The sequence below is a fragment of the Heterodontus francisci genome, chromosome 4 (assembly GCF_036365525.1).
Source record: "Heterodontus francisci isolate sHetFra1 chromosome 4, sHetFra1.hap1, whole genome shotgun sequence".
NCBI lineage: Eukaryota > Metazoa > Chordata > Chondrichthyes > Heterodontiformes > Heterodontidae > Heterodontus > Heterodontus francisci.
In genome coordinates, this window is record NC_090374.1 from 148,781,038 (window position 1) to 148,803,542 (window position 22,505).

The 22,505-nt window shown below is 42.6% G+C and overlaps 1 protein-coding gene across 3 annotated transcripts in view; it reads left to right on the top strand.

Moving 5' to 3' along the window:
• Window positions 1-13,422, top strand: part of melk (maternal embryonic leucine zipper kinase) — a 138,609-nt gene extending 125,187 nt beyond the window's left edge. For all 3 annotated transcript variants that reach the window (XM_068030308.1, XM_068030310.1, XM_068030309.1), the window contains 2 exons: window positions 835-938; window positions 12,444-13,422. In XM_068030308.1, the coding sequence (XP_067886409.1) occupies window positions 835-938; window positions 12,444-12,621 (282 nt within the window). In that variant the 3' untranslated portion in view covers window positions 12,622-13,422. The remainder of the gene's footprint in view (window positions 1-834; window positions 939-12,443) is intronic.
• The last annotated feature ends 9,083 nt before the right edge of the window (window positions 13,423-22,505 follow it).

Here is a 22,505-nt window from a genome sequence, read left to right on the forward strand (position 1 = left end):
TTGTGTACACTAATGCAATCAATGGAAACACAAGTGCAGTTGTATGGGGTTAACAATGTTAACTTTGAATGAAGCAGGCATTTTGGGATCTGACATCACTCCTCCATCCCACTTCTGCTCTATTAGGAGTCAGTGAAATTTCTGTCTTCAGATATATTCCTATCACATGCAAAGTACAATGTCATAAAAATGATTACTAAACCTTGTTTTCAGTAGTGTTACTGCACACTAAATTCTAACAATTTACCCTATGATGGAATCCAATGAAATGTCTCCTTGTGTATATTTTATTTTGCAATTCTAATTTATAGAAAATTTCTTGCATATGACCAAGTATTGAGAAGGCTGTAGCTTTCAAAACATTTTCTCTTTCCCCCTGAAAAGTTAATCTAGTTTCATCCAAACTAAGATTGAATTGTCTTCAGAATGGTGATGTGAACAGGTAGTGACAAGTGAGGCAAATTGTGCACACTCCCTAATGTTATTTTTTAGGTGAGCTAATAAACCCAGCCTGAACTTTTTCAGTTGTAATAGGCTGGATTACTTGGGGCTCATCTAGGATCTTAAATATTTACTTTATCCAGCAATACTATCCATTACTTGCTTGTGTGCACTTGAAGGTGCAATTCTAAATTGTAGCATTTAAAGAAGAATAGATTACAACCTTAGAAATGCCCTTTCTACTTTTCTTGGTTAAAGGATGGACAATTAAGTTATTGCTATTGTACAAGTTTATATCAGCACCATAACAGTACCATTGCAATGAGTTGTAATGTAGCGACTTCTTCACATTACTTTTATTGAGTGGTAAAATTATGTTCACTTTTTTTATAGGCACAATATAATGTGACTACAACAACCATGCTGAATGCAGATGAAGTTTTGAATGAAATAGTTCTGATTCTACCTACCAAACGGGTTGACTTTGTGCAAAAGGGGTAAGTTTTTTATATAATGTTAGTCATTTTTCTGTAATGTTACACATAGGATGTCAAGATCATGTGCAGTATTCAGGTCATGCAGGGTTGGCATGCAAGAGGTAATGAACTGACAGGGAGAGAGAGAAGGGGAGGGAAAAAAGAGGGAGAGGACGAGTGAGGAGGAAATGGGTGCAGACGTAGGGAAACTCTCAGCGGGAAGTAGCCCAGGCTGCCAAATGGAGAGGGCTAGAGTAGGTAGGGGAGGGGTGAGAGAACTAGGAGTTGCTGAGTGTCTCAGGTGGGGAAAATGTCGACAGGCTTACAAGCACATTTTGGGGATGGTGGTGGTTTGTAGCTGCATGTGGAAGAGTTATATTAAGGTCCACTTCCCTCCACCGAGTTAGAAATATGATTTTGGAGGAGATGGAAGTTTCAGGTGGTTATCCTTCTCTTTAGTGGGATGGTATTTCTTCTCCGCATGGAGCGTGGGAGAGCACACACACAGTTGCTATTCCCTCTGTTGGGCAATATTATCAAGGCAACGTTAAACGCTTAGGCATACAGATTTTTATATGGCAGAAAATGGAAATGGCGGATGAAATGAACAAATATTTTGCTCTTGTCTTCGCTATCGAGGATACAAACAACATTCCGTCAATAGCTGTAAATCAGGAGGTGGAAGGGAGAGGAACTTGGTGAAATTACAATCACCAGGGAAGTAGTACTGAGCAAACTGATGGAGCTGCGGGCTGACAAGTCCCCGGGTCCGGATGGACTTCATCCTAGGGCCTTAAAAGAGGTGGATAATGAGGTAGTAAACGCGTTGGTGTTAATTTTTCAAAATTCACTAGATTCTGGAAAATTTCCATCAATTTGGAAAGTAACTAATATAACCCCTCTATATTCAAGAAGTCGGGGGGAGGCAGAAAACGGGTAACTATAGGCCAGTTAGCTTGACGTCTGTCATGGGGAAGGTGTTAGAATCGATCAATAAGGAGGTTGCAGCTGGGCACTTAGAAAAACTCAAAGTAATCGGGAATAGTCAGCATGGTTTTGTGAAAGGGAAATCATGTTTAACCAATTTGTTGGAGTTCTTTGAAGGAGTGACTTGTGCGTGGATAAAGGGGAGCCTGTTGACGTACTGTATTTGGATTTCCAGAGGACATTTGACAAGGTGCCACATAAAAGGTTATTGCGTAGGGGGTAACTTATTAGCATGAATAGAAAATTGCCTGGCCGGCAGAAAACAGAGTATGCAGAAATGGGTCCTATTCTGATTGGCAGGATGTGACGAGTGGAGTCCCGCAGGGGTCTGTTCTGGGACCTCAACTTTTTACAATTTATATCAATCACTTAGATGAGGGGAGCGATGGCATGGTAGCTAAATTTGTAGAGGACACAAAGATTGGTAGGAAAGTATGTTGTGAAGTGGACATAAGGAGCTTGCAGACAAATATAGATAGATTGAGTGAGTGGGCAAAAATCTGGCAGATGGAGTATAATGTGGGAAAATGTGAAGTTCTTCACTTTGGCAGGAAGAATAAAAAAGCAGAGTGTTACTTAAATGGAGAACGACTGCAGAATTCCGAGGCGCAGAGGGATCTAGGTGTTCTAGTGCAGGAGTCACAAAAAGTTAGTATGCAGGTACAGCAGGTAATAAAGAAAGCTAATGGAATGCTATCCTTTATTACAAGAGGAATTGAAAATAAAAGCAAGAATGTTATGCTTCTGTTATACAGGGCATTGGTGAGACCACATCTCGAATACTGTGTGCAGTTTTGGTCTCCTTATTTTAGGAAGGATGTGAATGCGTTGGAGGTGGTTCAGAGGAGGTTTACTAGATTGATACCTGGAATGAGCGGGTTGTCTTATGAGGAAAGGTTGGGCAGACTGGGCTTGTTTTTACTGGAGTTTAGAAGAGTGAGGGGAGACTTGATTGAAGTTTATAAGATCCTGAACAGCCTTGACAAGGTGGATGTGGTGAGGATGTTTCCTCTTGTGGGTGAGTCCAGAACTAGGAGGCACTGTTTTAAAATTAGGAGTCGCCCTTTTAGGACAGAGATGAGGAGAAATTTTTTTCTCAAAGGGTTGTGCGACTTTGGAATTCTCTGCCTCAGAAGGTGGTGGCGGCAGGAACATTGAATATTTTTAAGGTGGAGGTAAATAGATTCTTATTAGGCAAGGGAATCAAGGGGTATCAGGGGTAGATGGTAGTGTGAAATTCGAGACCCAAACAGATCAGGCATGATCTTATTGAATGGTGGAGCAGGCTAGAGGGGCCGAATGGTTCCTAATTCGTATTAGAACCAAATGGAAGTGAGGTTGGAAGAGGTTAGGAGGATGGTGGGAGATGGAAAGCATGTGAATGGTGAGGGGATACAAGGAAGTGATCAGTGGTAGCAGATTATACTTGAATACACAAGTCTGAGGCTGCAGTTCTCTGTCCATTTCTAGTTTTACTCTTGGATGCTTTTCTTCAATTTCTAGAGGAATTCAGACCTCTATATACTACATAAGCCATAGTTCAGTCACCATGCTGCTTTCTGAGCATTTGGGACTTAAGTGGGCATTTTCTTTAAATTGTCCTTAAGAGAGTGACCCATTTTTCTTTTCCGTGGCTAGGTAAACCTCCAGTCAGAAATATGCTACCAAGGCTAAGAACAGTCTACTAATTGGTTCATTCGCCTGGCATTATGCAACACAAACATATTAAGAAATGGTCTGGAAAAGACCAACTAAACCATCCAACCTTTCCCGTATAGTCAAGCCTAATACACTTGTATCCCTCCCATTCACTCCCTCCCAATACGGAGCCATGTAATCTTATGCAGGAGGTAAAAGGCCAGATAAAAATCCAGGCCAATTAGGAAATAATTCTGCAAGATTCTTCTCTGACCCCCTTTGTGATTGAAATTAGTCCAGGAGATCACACTTACCCTGATTTATAGGGTACAGGGTACTTGCCTCTTGTACAACTTGGTTTCGACCCCACCGAAACTGGTCCAACGCTCTCTTGAAGGAATATAGCAAATTAGCATTCACTGCAAGAGTGAGCCACCTGTTCCATGGATCCACTATTCTGGGAGAAGAGAAACTACAGAATATCCAACTTAGCTTTGCTTTTATATAACTTGTAAGTATGACCCCTGGTCCTTCCTACCCTATCCAGTTGAAATAGTTGGTCCACATAAATGCAATCTAGTCCCTATATTATTTCATAACCCCCAATCCAATTATCTTGAGTCTGCATGTCACTAAAGTATACAGACTCAACTGTTTGAGGCTATCTGGGTAGCTAAGAGCTAGCACAGACACAATGAGCCGAATGGCTTCTTTCCATGCTATACAGTTCTTTAATTCTATAAGGTGTTTTAAACTGGAAATCAATCTTGTGGCCCTCCTCTGCACCCTTTCCAAAGTCTCAATATCTGCCTTCATATGAGGGGACCAAAAGTGGATACAGTATTTTAACTAAGGCCTAAGCAAGGCCTTATATATGGACAATATGGTATGTTTTGTTTTTGCGTTGGCTATAGCTTCATGGTATTGGCCATGACCATTGGAGAGTGATTCAATATATCACCCAGATCTTTTACTTTCAAGACTGGTTTCAATTCTGTTCCCTGTAGGGTGTATGTATATTTAACATGTTAATTGCCTAACACTGGCAATTAACTGGCCCATTCCTCCAACATAGAGATTTTCTTGCAGTAGTTGATACTCTCCCATTTAGGTCATATGAAGATTAATAAAGAGCAAATGTCATAATACAGGAAAATACAGCAAAACTGAGGAAGTTTGGTGTTATGGGCATGCTAGGAGCTGAACTATTGGTAGGTAGTGATTCTTTTCCATCCTTCCTCCCCTGCTCTAAAAGTCCTGTGGTTGAGAATGCACTCCTATCTCCTCCCTGCTTGAAAGCATCACCACCTTTGGAGATGAGCCCACCAATTTAGGTAACAAGAGACCTTTGTAGAAAGTACAGACTTTTAAAGACTTGGCCTCCTTCCTTGGGTCAGTACTGGTTATTTTTTAAAACAAAAATGAAATTCCAATCTGATCAGAGATGCCTGTATTTTTTTTTAAACAGTAAATTGGAGTTATCAGTTCCTAAAATAGCACTTAAGACTGAGGAGCACAGGTTTTTGTACATCAGCAATTCATTGTCAATACTTCTGCATTCTACTTTCTGCACAATCTCTAGATTAACTTATGTAACATGAGCTCTTCAACATTTGGTGAAAGAGTCTTTGACACAGCAGTTAGTCAAATTGTCATGCAGGAGAAGACTAAATTGTCTTTTTGTCACTTATTTTGGCATGGTTTAGTGAACTTCTCCAAAGTTTGGTGTTATAAAGTTAAATTTCCTAGAGTCTAAATATATTTGAGGGTCGGTTCAGTAAACTTTAAAAAAAAAAATTGTTGCTTTTCCAAATTCTCATATGATTTTTGTAACTTCATGACAGATTGTAGGTTTTATGATTGGTTTGAATTTTCTTCAACTTGGCATGATTTTATATTGTGCTTGAGTCTTTGGTCTTGTAGGTTACACTCTGCTCGTTACTTCCGACACCAGAAATTGAGAAATTTGTCTTAAATTTTTTTTTGTAAAGCTATCTGTTTAGGTGGATTGATGATGTAGTGTAACTGAGATTCACATGATATTAAAACACTTGAGCTCCAACTCCTTTTGACCTCGTGAGCAATCTGTTGTTTCATCCTTGCAAAACATACTCTGCTAACTCGTAAGAGGTGGCACATACAAGACTGGTTCACTGTATCAATACTGTTGATAACCAGTCATAATGAAAGCCCAGGGGAATAATTTATTTAATTTTTAGCATGAAAGGCTAAAACTAGAAGCAAACTATACTTATCCATTCTAAAATGTGCAACTACTGCAATGTGGTTGACTCTGAAAATACCTCTGAAATGGCCATGCAAGCCAGTCAGTTGTATCAAACCACTACAAAGTCGATGAGGAATGAAATGGGACGGACCGCCCAGCACCGACCTAGGCACCGGAAATGACCACAGCAAACCAAGCCCTGTCGACCCTGCAACATCTGGGGGCTTATGCCAAAGTTGGGAGAAATGTCCCACAGACTAGTCAAGCAGCAGCCTGACATTGTCATACTCATGAATCATACCTTGCAATGTCCCAGATACCGCCATCACCATCCCTGGGTATTTCCTGTCGCATCGGCAGGACAGACCCAGCAGAGGTGGAAGCACAGTGGTAGTCCTCAACATCGACTCCGGACCCCATGAAGTTTAGTGGCATCAGGTCAAACATGGGCAAGGAAACCTCCTGATTACCACCTACCCACTCCCCCACTCAGCTAATGAATCAGTACTCCTCCATGTTGAACACCACTTGGAAGAATCACTGAGGGTGGCAAGGTCGCACAATGTACTCTGGGTGGGGGATTTCAATGTCCATCACCAAGAGAAGCTCAGTAGCACCACTACTGACCGAGCTGGCCGAGTCCTAAAGGACATAACTGCTAGTCTGGGTCTGCGTCAAGGGGTGAGGGAACCAACAAGAGGGAAAAACATACTTGACCTCAACCTCACCAATCTGCCTGCTGCAGATGCATCTGTCCATGACCAGTACTGGTAGGAGTGACCACTGCACAGTCCTTGTGAAGACAAAGTCCCATCTTCACATTTGAGGATACCTTCCATCACTATCACAGTGCTAAATGGGATAGCTTTCAAACAGATCTAGCAATGCAAAACTGGGCATCCTGGAGGCGCTGCAGACCATGAGCAGCAGCAGAATTGTACTCGACCACAATCTGTAACCTCATGGCCTGGCATATACCCCACTCAATGATTACTGTCAAGCCAGGGGGATCAACCCTGGTTCAATGAAGAATGCAGGAGGGCATACCAGGAGCAACACCAGCCTGATAAAGCTACAACCCAGGACTACTTGCGTACCAGGTAGCGTAAGCAGCATGCAATAGACAGAGCTAAGCTCTGCAGTCCTGCCACATCCAGTCATGAATGGTGGTGGACAATTAAACAAATAACTGGAGGAGGTGGCTCCACAAATATCCCCATTCTCAACGATGGGGGAGCCCAGCACATCAGTGCAAAAGAAAAGGCTGAAGCATTTGCAACAATCTTCAGCCAGAAGTGCTGAGTGCATGATGTATCTCAGCCTCATCCTGAAGTCCCCAGCATCATAGATGCCAGACTTCAGCCAATCCGATTCACTCCGCATGATATCAAGAAATGACTGAAGGTGCTGGATACTGCAAAGGCTATGGGCCCTGACAACATTCCTGCAATAGTACTTAAGACCTGTGCTCCAGAACTTGCAACGCCCCTAGCCAAGCTGTTCCAGTACAGCTCCAACATTGGCATCTACACAGCAATGTGGAAAATTGCCCAAGTACGTCCTGTACACAAAAAGCAGGACAAATACGACCCAGCCAATTACCGCTCCATCAGTCTACTCTTGATCAGTAAAGTGATGGAAAGTGTCGTCGACAGTGCTGTTAAGCGGCACTTACTTAGCAATAACCTGTTCAGTGACGCTAATTTTTGGTTCCGCCAGGATCACTCAGCACCTGACCTCATTACAACCTTGGTTCAAACATGGATAAAACAGCTAAACTCAAGAGGTGAGAGTGACTGCCCTTGACATCAAGGCAGCATTTGACAGAGTATGGCATCAAGGAGCCCTAGCAAAACTGGAGTAAATGGGAATTGGGGGCAAATTCTCCACTGGTTGGAGTCATACCTAGCGCAAAGGAAGATGGTTGTGGTAGTTGCAGGTCTATCATCTCAGCTCCAGACATCACTGCAAGAGTTCCTCAGGGTAGTGTCCTAGGCCCAACCATCTTCAGCTGTTTCGTCAATAGCCTTCCTTCCATTATAAGGTCAGAAGTGGGGATGTTCGCTGATGATTGCACAATGTTCAGCACCATTCGTGACTCCTCAGATACTGAAGCAGTCCCTGTAGAAATGCAGCAAGACCTGGACAATATCCAGACTTGGGCTGATGAGTGGCAAGTAACAATCATGCCACACAAGTGACAGGCAATGACTATCTCAAACAAGAGAGAATCTAACCATCTCCCCTTGGCATTATGATCGCTGAATCCCCCGCTAGCAACATCCTGGGGGTTACCATTGACCAGAAACTGAACTGGAATCGCCATATAAATACCGTGGCTTAAAGACCTGCTCAGGGCAGGAAAAAGAATCCGACCTGAACCCGACCGATCCACAGCAGACCCGAGCCCCTCCAATTTCGCCCCGAGCCCGGCCCGACCCCGACTCTACCCGACTCAACCATCCTTTTACTTCCGACTGAGAAGCTCCACGAAGCTGCAGCGCATGCGTGATGACATGATTGTGACGTCACCCGCTCACTGCGCAGTCTCAGTTACGTCTTGGACTCCCAGCTCAGGTAAGCTTTTTTTTAAATTTTTAATACTTGCCAGCAGAGCACTTGCCGTGTGTGTCCGGCATGACCTGGACCCAGCCCAACCGACCCGAGCCCGAAAGCCGGACCCGGAAAAGGGGCCCGACCCGACCCGAACCCAACACATCATCGCGTCCTGCTGGGTTCGGGTCGGGTAGCTTTACTGTGGCTACAAGAGCAGACCAGAGGCTAGGAATCCTGCGCCGAGTAACTCGCCTCCTGACTCCCCAAAGCCTATCCACCATCTACAAGGCACAAGTCAGGAGTGTGATGGAATACTCTCCACTTGCCTAGATGGGTGCAGCTCCAATAGCACTCTCGAAGCTCAACACCATCCAGGGCAAAGCAGCCCGCTTGATTGACACCCCATTCACAAACATTCACTCTTTCCACCACCAACGCATTGTGGCAGCAGTGTGTGCCATCTACAAGATGCACTGCAGCAATGCACCAAGGTTCCTTAGACAACACCTTCCAAACCCGCGACCTCTACCAACTAGAAGGACAAGGGCAGCAAATGCATGGGAACACCACCAACTCCAAGTTTCCCTCCAAGCCACACACCATCCTATATCGCCATCCTTTCACTGTCATTGGGTCAAAATCCTGGAACTCCCTTCCTAACAGTACTGTGGGTATACCTAGCCCACAGAGACTGCAGTGGTTCAAGAAGACAGTTCACCACCACCTTCTCGAGGGCAATTAGGAATCAGCAATAAATGCTGGCCTAGCCAGCAATGCCTACATCCCCCGAACGAATGAAAAAAAACTACTGTTTCATTTAAAAAGTGCTAAGTAAATTGAACTATCATTTGTGGCATTAAAAGAGTGCCTCTTTTTTAAAAAATGAATGTATATATTTCACATACTGAAGCACAATTTTGATCCCTTGCTTTACTGGAAATTGCTAAGACTTGGCGCAGCTATTTTCTTCAAAAGGTATTTAGATTGCAACCTACAATGTGATGCTTCTGAAATGTCAACATAATTGCTGTAGAAAATATCCTTTTGGAATCTCCTCTTAGACCTTTGAGCAATTTTAAGTGTTGAAAGGCATTTGTAATATAAACAAAGGAGCTTACATCTCAGACCCAGGAAAAGCTGAAGCTGCTCAGATTCATACACTGCAAAATAGTTGAGAAGAATGCAAGATTTGGTCATTCAATGTTAAACTGCTCATGCTCGAAGAAAAATTTTTTGGTAGTTTATTTTTTTCTTGCATAATTTCGGCATACCACATAATTGATGTTTTGTTGGGGCAACTAAGCATTTCAAAAATAAACTTTCCCTTCCACTCCTCTATTTTCCAGCAGTCAGTTTGTTTTGTTTCCTCTAGATGGTGCAGTTGTATTTATAGCTGGCTGCCCCAAAATTTTGACATGGTTGATACTCGAAGTACTTCTGCAAAATGTTTGTTAGTGCCATTAACTTCTACCAATGGAGATTTTGTGGCAAGCTCTTCGATATCCCAAATGTTATTGAATCCATTGTCTCTCGAGATAAGGAGGCCCAAAAGAATAAAAGAAAGAATTGAGAATGTGCTGAGCTGAAACTATCGGGTAGATCATTAGCATTCCTGGCTGGGTGAATGGAACCCCATACAAAATGCATTGTCTTTTCCTCCCTTGACAATGGTTTTCTAAAGCACTGGCTGAGTATTGCACATCAATGCATGGTTTGCACTGCTTTAAGAAACTCTCCAAAATGTCTGTCAGCATCATAGTCACATAAAGTCTACAACATAGAACCAGGCTGTTCATTTCAACTAGTCTATGCCTCCTTACACCCCTCTATAACCCTAACAGCATATCCTTTTATTCCTTTATCCCATATGTACTTATCTAGCTTCCCATTAAATGCATCTGTGTTATTTGCCTCAACTACTCTTTGTGGTATCTCATTCCATATTCTTATTAATCTTTGGGTAAACAAGTTTTTCCTGAATTCCTCCTTGGATTTATTTGTGATTATCTTATTCATGCTTTCTAGTTTAGGTCGCCACCGTCAAATGGAAACATTTTCTCTACATCTATCCTTTCATAATCCTCTGTCAGGTCACCCCACCCCCCAACCTCAGTCTTCTCTATTCTAGAGAAGAGCCCCAGCCTGTTGAGCCTTTCCTGATAAGTATATCCTCTCAGTTCTGGTATCATACTTGTGAATCTTTTTTGCACCTTCTCCAATGCCTCTATATCCTTTTGTAATGTGGAAACCAGAGCTATGCACGGTACTCCAAATGTGGCCTAGCAAGGTTCGATAGAAGTTTAAAATAACCTCTGCTTTTCAATTCTTTCTAAAAATGAACCCCAGTACTAGGTTTGCTTTTTTATGGCCTTATTAACCTGCCTCACTACTTTTAGTGATTTGTGTATTTGTACCCCTCAATTCCTTTGCTCCTCTACCCCATTTAGACTCATTATCCAAGCAGTATGTGGCTGCCTTATTCTTCCTATCAAAATGCACAACTTCACACTTAACTATCTTGAAATTCATTTGCTAAATACATGCCATTCTGCAAATGTATTGTCTTCATCATCGTTCAAGAATACAAGAATTACATTTTTGTCACATAGTTATCAGCTAACTATCTCCACTTACAAAATGTTTCAAACACGCATTCAGGCTTTCCACAAAAGACAGCTTCTAAGTTGGGTTCTTCACCAGCTACTAAAGATGTTTTAGAATTCCCCTCTTTCTGCCACCCAGTGCACATTAGTTTGCGCTATGTGGGCTTAGTTGAATTCAGTTGCTTCACCTACCTTTTCCCCCGTAATTATAAAATAAAAGTCACTGGTTTGGAGCTTTCACTCAATTGCACTGCTTTTTATTTTTAAGCACAATTTGGCCAAAATCGGTGTAACCGACACAAAAGATCATGCGACTTTAAGTACAATTTGCATCCAACACAATTCAAGTTTCTGCAATCTTTTGCACTAGTTTTAAAAGCATCATGCTGGAAAGAGGCCCCACCCACAAAATTGGTCATCCTTGCATTTCCCCCACCACCCCCCCCTGAGTAAATTAATCACCGTTGGGAGTTTTCTGCTAATTGCAGTCATTTGCAGGCCTTTAGTCAAGCTTTAAAAATTAAGCTTGTTTTTTGGCGCAGGGACACTTAAAGTTTTTAAAACTTTTTAAATGTGATTTTTGTTTTCATTTACAGAGAAACTGACTAACATACCCCAGTATAATTAGAAAATAGTTTAATATTTTTAAAAGTGAATTTCAGTAATTTAAAATAGTGTTACTCAGAGGTGGGAGATTGACACTGATTAAATGTGCTATTTTTGTAATAAACTTGTTTTCAGCTATTTTAATCAAGCTTCACTATGTTACCACTCTTAAATATAGAAAGAAATTTCTAAAGATAACATTTTAAAATTCTGCCCAATTGCACTGATTGGCAGATTTTGAATTTGACAATAGTCAAGTGAGTTTGATTGGAATCCCGGGATGGGAGGGGTGCGTGGAGAACATTTCTCAAAACTGACGACTTGTGCCGAAATTGGCAATTGTGCCTAAAACAGAAACTCTACCCATTAATTTAGACAAGTCTCATAAATTTATATGTATAAAATATCTTCCTTGTTTACCAACTAATGGACTTAAGTACAAGCTCATTGTTGGATTTGGTAAACCCTAACGTGTCAAATATGGAGAATTCTCCTGTCTTCATTTTTTTTTAAAAAGCATAGATGGTTAAATGGGGAGTGATGTCTAATGTCCACTAATGTCACCTGGTTCACATGTCCCAAACCATTCCACCAAGTCAATTATACTGTTATATGAACCATGAGGTAAGGTTGCAGTCTTTAAAAACCTCCCTTCTATCAGTTATTAGATTTCACATGGTAATAGTATAAAAATCTGAGTTTGTGCATGTACAGTCAAGAAAAGATTCATTTTCACCAGATGGATGATTTGTTAAGTATGCACATGACGATGTGCTTCTTTCATACTGTGTGCAAAAACCCAGTATCCTTAAACTGCCTTAATTTTGCAATAACAAATAGAATTTTACAATAATCTGCATTTTTGATTCCATATTCATACTGTGTAATTTTGACCTTATTTTCCAACAGCTATATCTTAAAATGTCGGACTAGGTCAGACTTTGGAAAGGTCACCATGCAGTTTGAACTAGAAATATGTCAGCTCAGCAAGCCTGAGGTGATTGGAATCAGAAGACAGCGACTAAAGGGTGATGCATGGGTTTACAAGCGTTTAGTTGAAGATATTTTATCCAGTTCCAATGTCTAATCAATGTTTACATTGAAAACTTAAACTGGTCTAAGTATAGCTTTTAACAACTCTCAATAGCATTAAAGGAATGTTTTGTTATAATGGCTTTACTCCAGAGTATTCTCTTTTTTAGAAAGCCTGTTTTACTTTTTCCACATAAAAATACATTTAATCTAATTGGATCCAACTGGATCAGGATGCATTTACTATATATGAATGTGTTAGATGACGTTTTAGAAATATGTGCGCATATTGAGGGAATCCCCTTTTAGTGATTCTCTTAAAAAGCAGACTGCTAATTAGGTCTTTAAAACAGCTTTAGGAGAGTGTCAGCTGAGCCGCTGCTTTAAATATACTAACTACAGAGGGTGAGGAAGGGTTATGTTGGGTATTGAGATACATCTGTGTTCCCAGCTTCTAAGACCTGAGATGCTATACTAAAGTGTTAGCCTCATGACTGGAATTAGCCACAAGTGAGTTAAGTTTTAAGAATTCATTTATACACCAAAATATAATGAAGGATGAAATAGGAATATTTATATATGGAGTAGTTCAGGATCATCATAGAAGTTTAGAATGAAGTGTTCTTTTAAATTGTAAAATGCCATAGCTATGTTAAGCTACGACCTCACTGGCTGAAAATTGAGGCATAATTAGCTTTTCATTATAAAGAAAACTCGTGAATAAATGTATAACATAGCTTTAATATTTACATTCAGTTTTAGTTTTCTATTTTATTTCAGTGTACTTTTTTCCATCATGTAGCTTGTTTGTGTAATTTGTAAATAGTGCACCCATTGTATCTGTATGAAGCATCATTCCTTAATAAACTTGTAAATATTCTTTTTGTTTTATTTTAATATACTATTTTAATCCTAAACCTTAATTAGAAAATTAACAATTAACTTTCAGATACAACTACTGGATTCTCAAAAAAAAAAGGATAGTCACAGAACATTACATTCAGTCAAAGATTGGTTAATATATCATTTGCATAATTCTCTTCCTGTCTGTGATTTAAAGAGGATTTATTGGGATCGTTAAAAGAGTCACAGCTGCGGTTACCACAGTTGAACTATACACTCAGTATGTTGCATAAAATTAAGTTGATTTAAATAACTTGCCTCTCTTTCTGAATGTTAAATGAATTCTGTATTTACAAACTAATGATCTAAAATGGACTGATTTTTTTTTTTCCAAAATATACTTTATTCATAAAAATCTGTAAAAAAAAAAAAAAATACATTGCCAAACAGTTTCAAACAGCACCAAAAAATACAAACATTGCAAGGAAGATCAGTTTCCTTCAATACAATCATGAGTTGCCTCACAACCCTTCCATTTCACATTTGTCATGCCAATTACATTTTTTCATTTTACAGCAAATGCAAATTTTCCCGATACAGTTCGAGGGGTTTCCCATGGATCCAGCCCCTCAGTTCAGCTTGGTGGGGGGACCTTACACTGTGGTCTTTCCCCATTGAGCCTTTGCTGCGGCTGCCCCAAGCTTTAGTGCGTCCCTCAGCACGTAGTCCTGTACCTTGGAATGTGCCAGTCTGCAACATTCGGTGGTGGACAACTCTTTGCGCTGGAAGACCAGCAGGTTTCAGGCAGACCAAAGGGCGTCTTTCACCGAATTGATAGTCCTCCAGCAGCAGTTGATGTTTGTCTCGGTGTGCGTCCCTGGGAACAGCCCGTAGAGCACAGACTCCTGTGTTACAGAGCTGCTTGGGATGAACCTCGACAAAAACCACTGCATCTCTTTCCACACCTGCTTTGCAAAGACACATTCCAAGAGGAGGTGGGCAACCGTCTCTTCCCCACCACAGCCACCGCGGGGGCATTGCGCAGAGGGGGTGAGACTTCGGGCGTGCAGGAAGGATCTGACGGGGAGGGCCCTTCTCACCACCAGCCAAGCTACATCTTGGTGCTTGTTTGAAAGTTCTGGTGATGAGGCATTCCGCCAAATGAGTTTGGCGGTCTGCTCGGGGAACCATCCGACAGGATCCACCGTCTCCTTTTCCCGTAGGGCTTTGGGACATTCCGTGCAGACCACTGCCTGATGGATCGGTGGTCAAAGGTGTTTTCCCGCAGAAACTGCTCCACGAAGGATAGGTGGTACGGCACGGTCCAACTGCATGGAGCGTTCCACGGCAATGTGACCAGGCCCATCCTTTGCAACACCGGGGACAGATGGAACCTCAGCACGTAGTGACACTTGGAGTTTGCGTACTGGAGGTCTACACACAGCTTGATGCAGCCGCACACGAAGGTGGTCATCAGGATGAGGGCCACGTTGGGTACATTTTTCCCGCCCTTATCCAGAGGTTTGAACATCGTGTCCCTCCGCACCTGGTCCATTTTAGATCCCCAGATGAAGCGGAAAATGGCTCGGGTGACTGCCACAGCGCAGGAGTGGGGTATGGGCCAGACCTGCGCCACGTACAACAACAACGTGAGCGCCTCGCACCTGATGACCAGGTTCTTACCCACAATGGAGAGAGATTGCTGCCCCCACATGCTCAACTTTTGTTGTACCTTGGCTACTCGCTCCTCCCAGGTTTTGGTGCACGCCCCGGCCCTTCCGAACCATATCCCCAGTACCTTCAGGTAGTCTGACCTGACGGTGAAGGGGACAAAGGATCGGTCAGCCCAGTTCCCAAAGAACATGGCCTTGCTCTTGCCGTGGTTAACTTTGGCTCCCGAGGCCAGTTCAAACTGGTCGCAGATGCTCAACAGCCTGCGCACAGACAGCGGATCCGAACAGAAGACAGCAACGTCATCCATGTACAGGGAGGTTTCCATCCTCCTGTCCCGCACATCGGCGATCGTATCCCTGAGTAGCGCGAGACTATCAGAGATCTTCCTGCCGGGTACAGTACAGGTCTGATTGGGGTGACACAAGGAAATTGCCTCTGGAAACAATGTGCATTTCCAGCTTATCAGTGACTTGTGACAGTAACACAATAAGGATGTGAAAAGCACATTTACCTGTAGAATATTTCCTCATTTTCTATTTTGCTTGTTTAAATATTCCCTGTTACCAGATCAAAATTTTCACTTTTTGAAGAAACAATGCACAATAAATTGACTGGCATACCAGCTGAAAAATAGCACCAGTCTTGAACAGTTAAAGGTCTTGAGGCAATTGGAGAGGATATCAAAGTGTCTGATTAAATTTACGGTATTTAGATCTGTTTACAGTGCTCAAGCACACTTCAGCTAATGGTACAACTATAAAGTTAAGATAAATCTGATTTTTATGACAATCAATGAAGTGATGAATGAGCACACTGATTTACATATATTTAGCATGTAGCGCAAGGCCATTTAGTGTGTGACAGTTCCCAGCAGTGGCATGAATATCCAATAGGACTGGATTTTTAGTTCCTAGATTAGGCAACACAGCATAGCCTCTAACATTTATTCCACAAGGGTAAAAAATGCACGTTTCAGTCAGTGCAGATTGATGTAGTATAAATTTGGATTACAAGATTACTTTCACTCTCCCACGCTCGCACTCTTTCTTTATCTCGCCATCCAAAAGATGTGGCTTTGAGGGTATTTGTTCCTGAGGTGAGCTCACATTTTCCAAACTGGTTCCTTTATCTTGCCCTACATTTCGTATACAATTGGTTGACATCTATAAAGCACCATGACAATGTTGATGCAAGCAGCTTTAGTTAATCAAGGAATTTGCATCTACCCTTGTCTGTATGAAATCCAGCGCTTACAGAAACCTTCAATTTTTCTGATTTTTACTGTCAAATACTGATAAACTTGTGATCACTAGCTGTCTAAACTTAGACCACTGCTAAGGGTTTTAACCCAGAAATTCAAGGAAATGTCCTGAAGTTTTTTTTTAAATGGCATTTTAATTATCCTATGCTGACTGCACCATTTAGAATCATACTTTTACTGCACAGAAGGAATCCATTTGGCCCATCACCTGTGCCAGCTGTTTGTCTTAGTCCCTTTCCCTTTTTGAAATTTTCCTTTTTCCAATATTTATAAATTTCCTTTTTAAAAGTTAATATGGGCTCTGCTTCCACCGTAGTTTCTGGAAGGCCGTTCCATGTCCTAATCAACCCTCTACATAAATAATTCTAACCTTTCCGTCTCTCTTTTGGTGATTATAAATTCATTCCATCTAGTTAGACACTGACCAGTGGAAAATAGGATTTTCCAATTTTGAGATTTCTCCGTATTGAATCACTACATTAAATCAAAAAGTTAAAAGGAGATCTAATGAAAAATGCCTCAACTTCTCCACTCACCTCATAACTAAAGTCTGGCATCACTGGAATCATCTTAAATGAATCTTTTCTGCATCCTCTCCATGGCCTTTAGATCTTTCCTATAATGCAGTGTCCAAATCTAAACAAACTGGCCCTGACATTCAATCCTGCCTAAAAATAGCTGTGCAAGGGTGGGGCGGGGAGTTCACTGCAGCGCCTATTCATGTGGTCCCAGACAACATGTCAAGTTTGTACTGGGACCTCAAAATGAATCAGGCATACTACCTCAGTGCTTCATTGTCTGCATGTCTTTTTGAATGGGGGCTGGAAATCTGGCGTCTCTGACACCACTTTAGGCAGCCAACACCATTTTTAAATGGGGCAGGGGTACACTCTAGCTGCAGAAAGAAAAAATATTTCTGACCAGAAAAATGGCTGCAAGAAGCACTGACAGGGAGCCCAGGTTCTCTGAAATGGTTTTGAAGGTCTTGGTACTGTATGGAGGACAGGAGGCGAAAGATTGTTTCCTGCCATTGTGCTGGAAGCAGGCAGATTCATGGTCGTGGTAACTGGCAACTATATACGAGATGTTGTACAAGATTTCCTCATACCTTATACTCTTTCCCTTGTTTTTATCTCATTCTACACACTCCACGACAAACTGCAGATGCTTTCTCCAACCACTTCACACTCTCTCACTTTCTGTTCTCCTTTCACACGAAAATATAGCTCTTGTCTCTCTCGCTCTCATTTTAGCTGCTGAAGATGCGGACATGCCTGTCACTTCAGGCAGAGAAGGTCAGCTTTTCCGATGAAGCGTTGCTTGATCAGACTCTGCAAGCACCAGTTCAAATACTGGCACTGCGTGTATTTCGAGGTTTCACACAGCAACAAGCCCTTTCTGTCCAATATGGACCAAATGGTCAACTCCATCCTCCTGACAGTTCGCAACTGCTGTGGAAAGCCAGACAGCTGTAATCTTGGCTTTGGAGCCGCTGTTGATGGGAGTTTCCTGAAAGTTAGTTTTGCACTCTCTTGTGCTGCAGCATAGTCCTAGGTGGTTGGCTTTGGCTCCTTAGGAGAGGTGTGTGCTGACTTCTCGCCAGTTGACGGTATGCCAACTCCCTTGCCACTTAATCAACCGATGCCCTTGTTAGTGCCATGCAGCTAGCTGGGCCAGTCTACCCCAACCCACACTGAAATGTTGTAGTCTGTAGTTGAACGCTAAGGGCCCAGAGCTGCTTGAGCTAGTGCACCATAGTCATCCAAAGTGTCTTCAATGGAAGCTCCACAGCTTCCGATTCCCAACCTGTAGCCACTAAGGAAACACTTTGTAGAAGTACTAGGTTAGGTAAACAAGCATAGAAGTTCGGCACTAAGGGTGTTTCTTAATTTCTGTTAACTGCTGGATACAGATGCAATTGATTTTTTATATAATTCTTTTTCTGTTCCGGATTTGGTGTTGATGTCCGTGGTTCTAGTGGTGAGGGCAAGATCCATAAGGCTCGACTGAAGGAAGGCAATCGAATGATGGATGTAAGCATTGTGGAATGTTGGTATTTTGGAGGTGGGAGTGATCAGCTAGGAGTACTGGTGGTCAGTACCACTTTTGCTCTTCCTATTTTTCATATTTCTACTCCTCCACCTCGTCCTTCCTGCTGCATATGTTGCTCCCCAGGTAGTGCGAAAGGATGGCTCCTCATGATGGCAAAGTTATGCAGCAGATGACCACAAATCTGTATACCCACTCGGGTAGACTGCAAAACTCCTGAGATGCCATGTCTGGAAGGGATAATGCTTGTCAGTAGCCAGCCTGTAACCTGACTGGAATAAAGGTGGCACAAAGGATGAATGAGACATACCAAGTTGCTAGGAAACTGGGTATGAAACTGCATGGTGTGGTACCTGTGGTTGCAAACCAGCTGGAGATTGAGGGAGTAGTATGTCTTTCGATTAATAGATGCCAGGCTGGTTTTGGGGAGCATTCAAGGCTGTAGTCTATAGTGAAGCCCACCATGTTTTTTTTAATTTGTTCATGGAATGTGGGCATCGCTGGCTCAGACAGCATTTATTGCCCATCCTGAATTGCCCTTGAGAAGGTGGTGGTGAGCCGCCTTCTTGAACCACTACATTCCATGTGCACTAGCTACACCCACAGTGCTGTTAGGAAGGGAGTTCCAGGATTTTGACTCAGCAACAGTGAAGGAAGGGCTATATAGATCCAAGTCAGGATGGTGTGTGACTTGGAGGGGAACTTGCAGGTGGTGGTGTTCCCACGCATCATCTGCTCTTGTCCTTCTAGGTGGCAGAGGTCACAGTTTTGGAAGGTGCTGTCTCAGGAGCCTTAGTGCATTGCTGCAGTGCATCTTGTAGATTGTACCTGCATCTTGTAAATGGTACACGCTGCTGCCACTGTGCGTCAGTGGTGAAGGGAATAAATGTTGAAGGTGGTGGATGGTGTGCCAATCAAGCGGGCTGCTTTGTCCTGGTTGGCGTTGAGCTTATTGAGTATTGTTGGAGCTGCACCCATCCAGGCAAGTGGAGAGTATTCCATCACATTCCTGATTTGTGTCTTGTAGATGGTGGACAGGCTTTGGGGGGTCAGGAGAGGAGTTACTTGCCGCAGAATTCCTAGCCTCTGATCTGCTCTTGTAGCCACGGTATTTATATGGCTACTCCAGTTCAGTTTCTGGTCGATGGTAACCCCCAGGATGTTTATAGCGGGGATTCAGCAATCATAGTGCCACTGAATGTCAAGGACAGATGGTTAGATTCTCTCTTATTTGAGACAGTCATTGCCTGCCACTTGTGTGGCGCGAATGTTACTTACCATTTATCAGCCCAAGCCTGGATGTTGTCCAGGTCTTGCTGCATTTCTACACGGACTGCTTCAGTATCTGAGGAGTCACGAATGGTGCTGCACTTTGTGCAATCATCAGCGAGCATCCCCACTACTGATCTTATGATTGAAGGAAGGTCATTGATGAAGTAGCTGAAGTTGGTTGTGCCTAGGACACTACCCTGAGGAACTCCTGCAGTGATGTCCTGGGACTGAGATGATTGACTTCCAACAACCACAACCATATTCCTTTGAGCGAGGTATGACTCCAACCAGTGGAGAGTTTTCCCCCTGATTCACATTGACTCCAGTTTTGCTAGGGCTCCTCGATGCCGTACTCTGTCAAGTGTTGCCTTGATGTCGAGGGCAATCACTCTCACCTCACCTCTTGAGTTCTGCTCTTTTGTCCATGTTTGAACCAAGGCTGGAATGAAGGCGGGAGCTGAGTGGCCCTGGCGGAACCCAAACTGAGCATCACTGAGTAGGTTATTGCTAAGCAAATGCCACTTGACAGCACTGTCGACGACATAACTGGGCAATTTTCCATTTTGCCAGGTAGATGCCAATGTTGGAGCTGTACTGGAACATCTTGGCTAGGGGCGCGGCAAGTTCTGGAGCACAGGTCTTTAGGACTATTGCTGGAATGTTGTCAGGGCCCATAGCCTTTGCAGTATCCAGTGCCTTCAGTCGTTTCTTGACAACACGTGGAGTGAATCGAATTGGCTGAAGACTGGCATCTGTCACGCTGGGGACTTCAGGATAAGGCCAAGATACATCATCCACTCGGCATTTCTGGCTGATGATTGTTGCAAATGCTTCTGCTTTATCTTTTGTACTGATATGCTGGGCTCCCCCATCATTGAGGATGGGGATATTTGTGGAGCCAGCTCCTCCAATTAGTTGTTTAATTGTCCACCACCATTCATGAATGGATGTAATAGGACTACAGAGCTTAGATCTGATCCATTGGTTGTGGGATCACTTAGCTCTGTCTGTCGCATGCTGCTGATGTTGCTTGGCGTGCAAGTAGCCCTTGGTTGTAGCTTCACCAGATTGACACCTCATCAGGATGGTATGCCTGGTGCTGCACCTGGCATACCATCCTGCACTCTTCATTAAGTTGAACGTTGGCAAAGTCTAGTGCTTTCTTCTTCTACTTTGCTCTGTCCATGAGGAAAATAATGTAAGTGTTCATCCAGGTGTAGAAAGCCTCAATGACGTCCCTGATACAGCAGTGGCCTCCAAAGTGGGAGATGCCACTGATATCATCTTGTGCAGCCTGAAAGGAGTCCATGGCCACAGTGACTGAAAGTTGCAGGCAGTGGTGTCCCATGCCCTGGCATGGAGCTCAATTTGTGGCGGCAGGAGGTAACATAACTCTGTGTCGGCTTCCTTTGTGAAGTGAAAATGCCTCCCACATCGCTTCTCAAAAATTAATGTAGAAGTGCTACTTGAATACCCAATGTGGGCATCGCCTCCTGTAAAGTTCCATCTTCCTTCTCCCTCTTGTCCCAGCTACTCCTACTCTCTGCTGTCTTCCTTGCTGTTTCCCCCTCCTCCAGCCCAAAAGACAGCCCTACCACACCAACCATGGCTTTAATAGAATAGCATAATACCAGTAAAATCTCAGCAATCAAAATTCAGAGTCAGAAGACAAGACAAAACAAGAAATGCCCCCCAAAATAACCAGTGGCCTTAAATGATAAACCAAGAACTAGCCTGTGAATAGTGGACAAGCCCTTTAAAAAGAGTTGCTGAAGGATCCTTTCTGCCTGTTAACATCACAATTTGCTGCATGACTTTATCACGTGGCAAGTTAGGAGTAGCCCAATCTCAGAAAAGGGCCCTACAACAATCGTAGGACAACTTTTTACATATTTTAATTTTCCATTTTAATAGCTATGGTCCATGGCCTTGCCCCTCCCTATCTCTGTAAACTCCCTCATTCCTACAACCCTCCAAGATCTCTGTATTCCTCCAATTCTGGTCTCTTGTGCATCTCATTTAATTTGCCCCAGCATTGGTGGCTGTACCTTCATCTTTCTGGGCTCTAAGCTCTGCAATTCCCTCCCTAAATCTCTCAATCTACCTCTCCTCCTTTAAGATGCTACTTAAAACCTCGATGTTTGACCAAGCTTACGGTCACCTGTCCTAATGTTCTTTGGCTCAATATCACTTTTTTGCCTGATTACCCAAATGTGAAGCATCTTGATGTTTTTCTATTTTAAAGCTGCTATATAAGTACAAGTTGTTGTATTTGCTGGTAGTGTGGCCTTACTAACTTTAATTGGTCAGGCCTCTTTTGTGCAAACTAGTATGACGAATCCTGCTCATCTGTAATTACTTGGCATGATTGTTCCATTAATGGACCCATCTGTTCTTTGACCAGTATACTGTTAAAATATAATGTAGTATGTAGCTGCTTATTTCTTGTCTATCACATCACATTTTCTGTGTCACATTTCTCATAGTTGCCAACAAACTCTTGTAACTGAGTCATATACTCTTTTTTCCAACAATCTTTCAAAAAAAACCGACGTTTTGCATTTACAGAAGTTTGCCACCATCCCATCAAAAGAAAACTGACACAGGAGCCAGAATTTCTGTAGCTTGTGACTTAAAAAGAAACAGAGTAGACACTTAAAAGTCAAACATTCATCCTGGAATCTGATTCTCAGCCTACAAAGCAAGTAAACTGTTTGACCTCACTCTGTAGCATCCTCTCACCAAAAACTTCGACACCCTTCACGTGAGGTTCTGTTTAGTTGCTTAGGCCTACCTTAAATAAATTAAATTTTTTACTGTCCTAATTTTAATTATAGTTT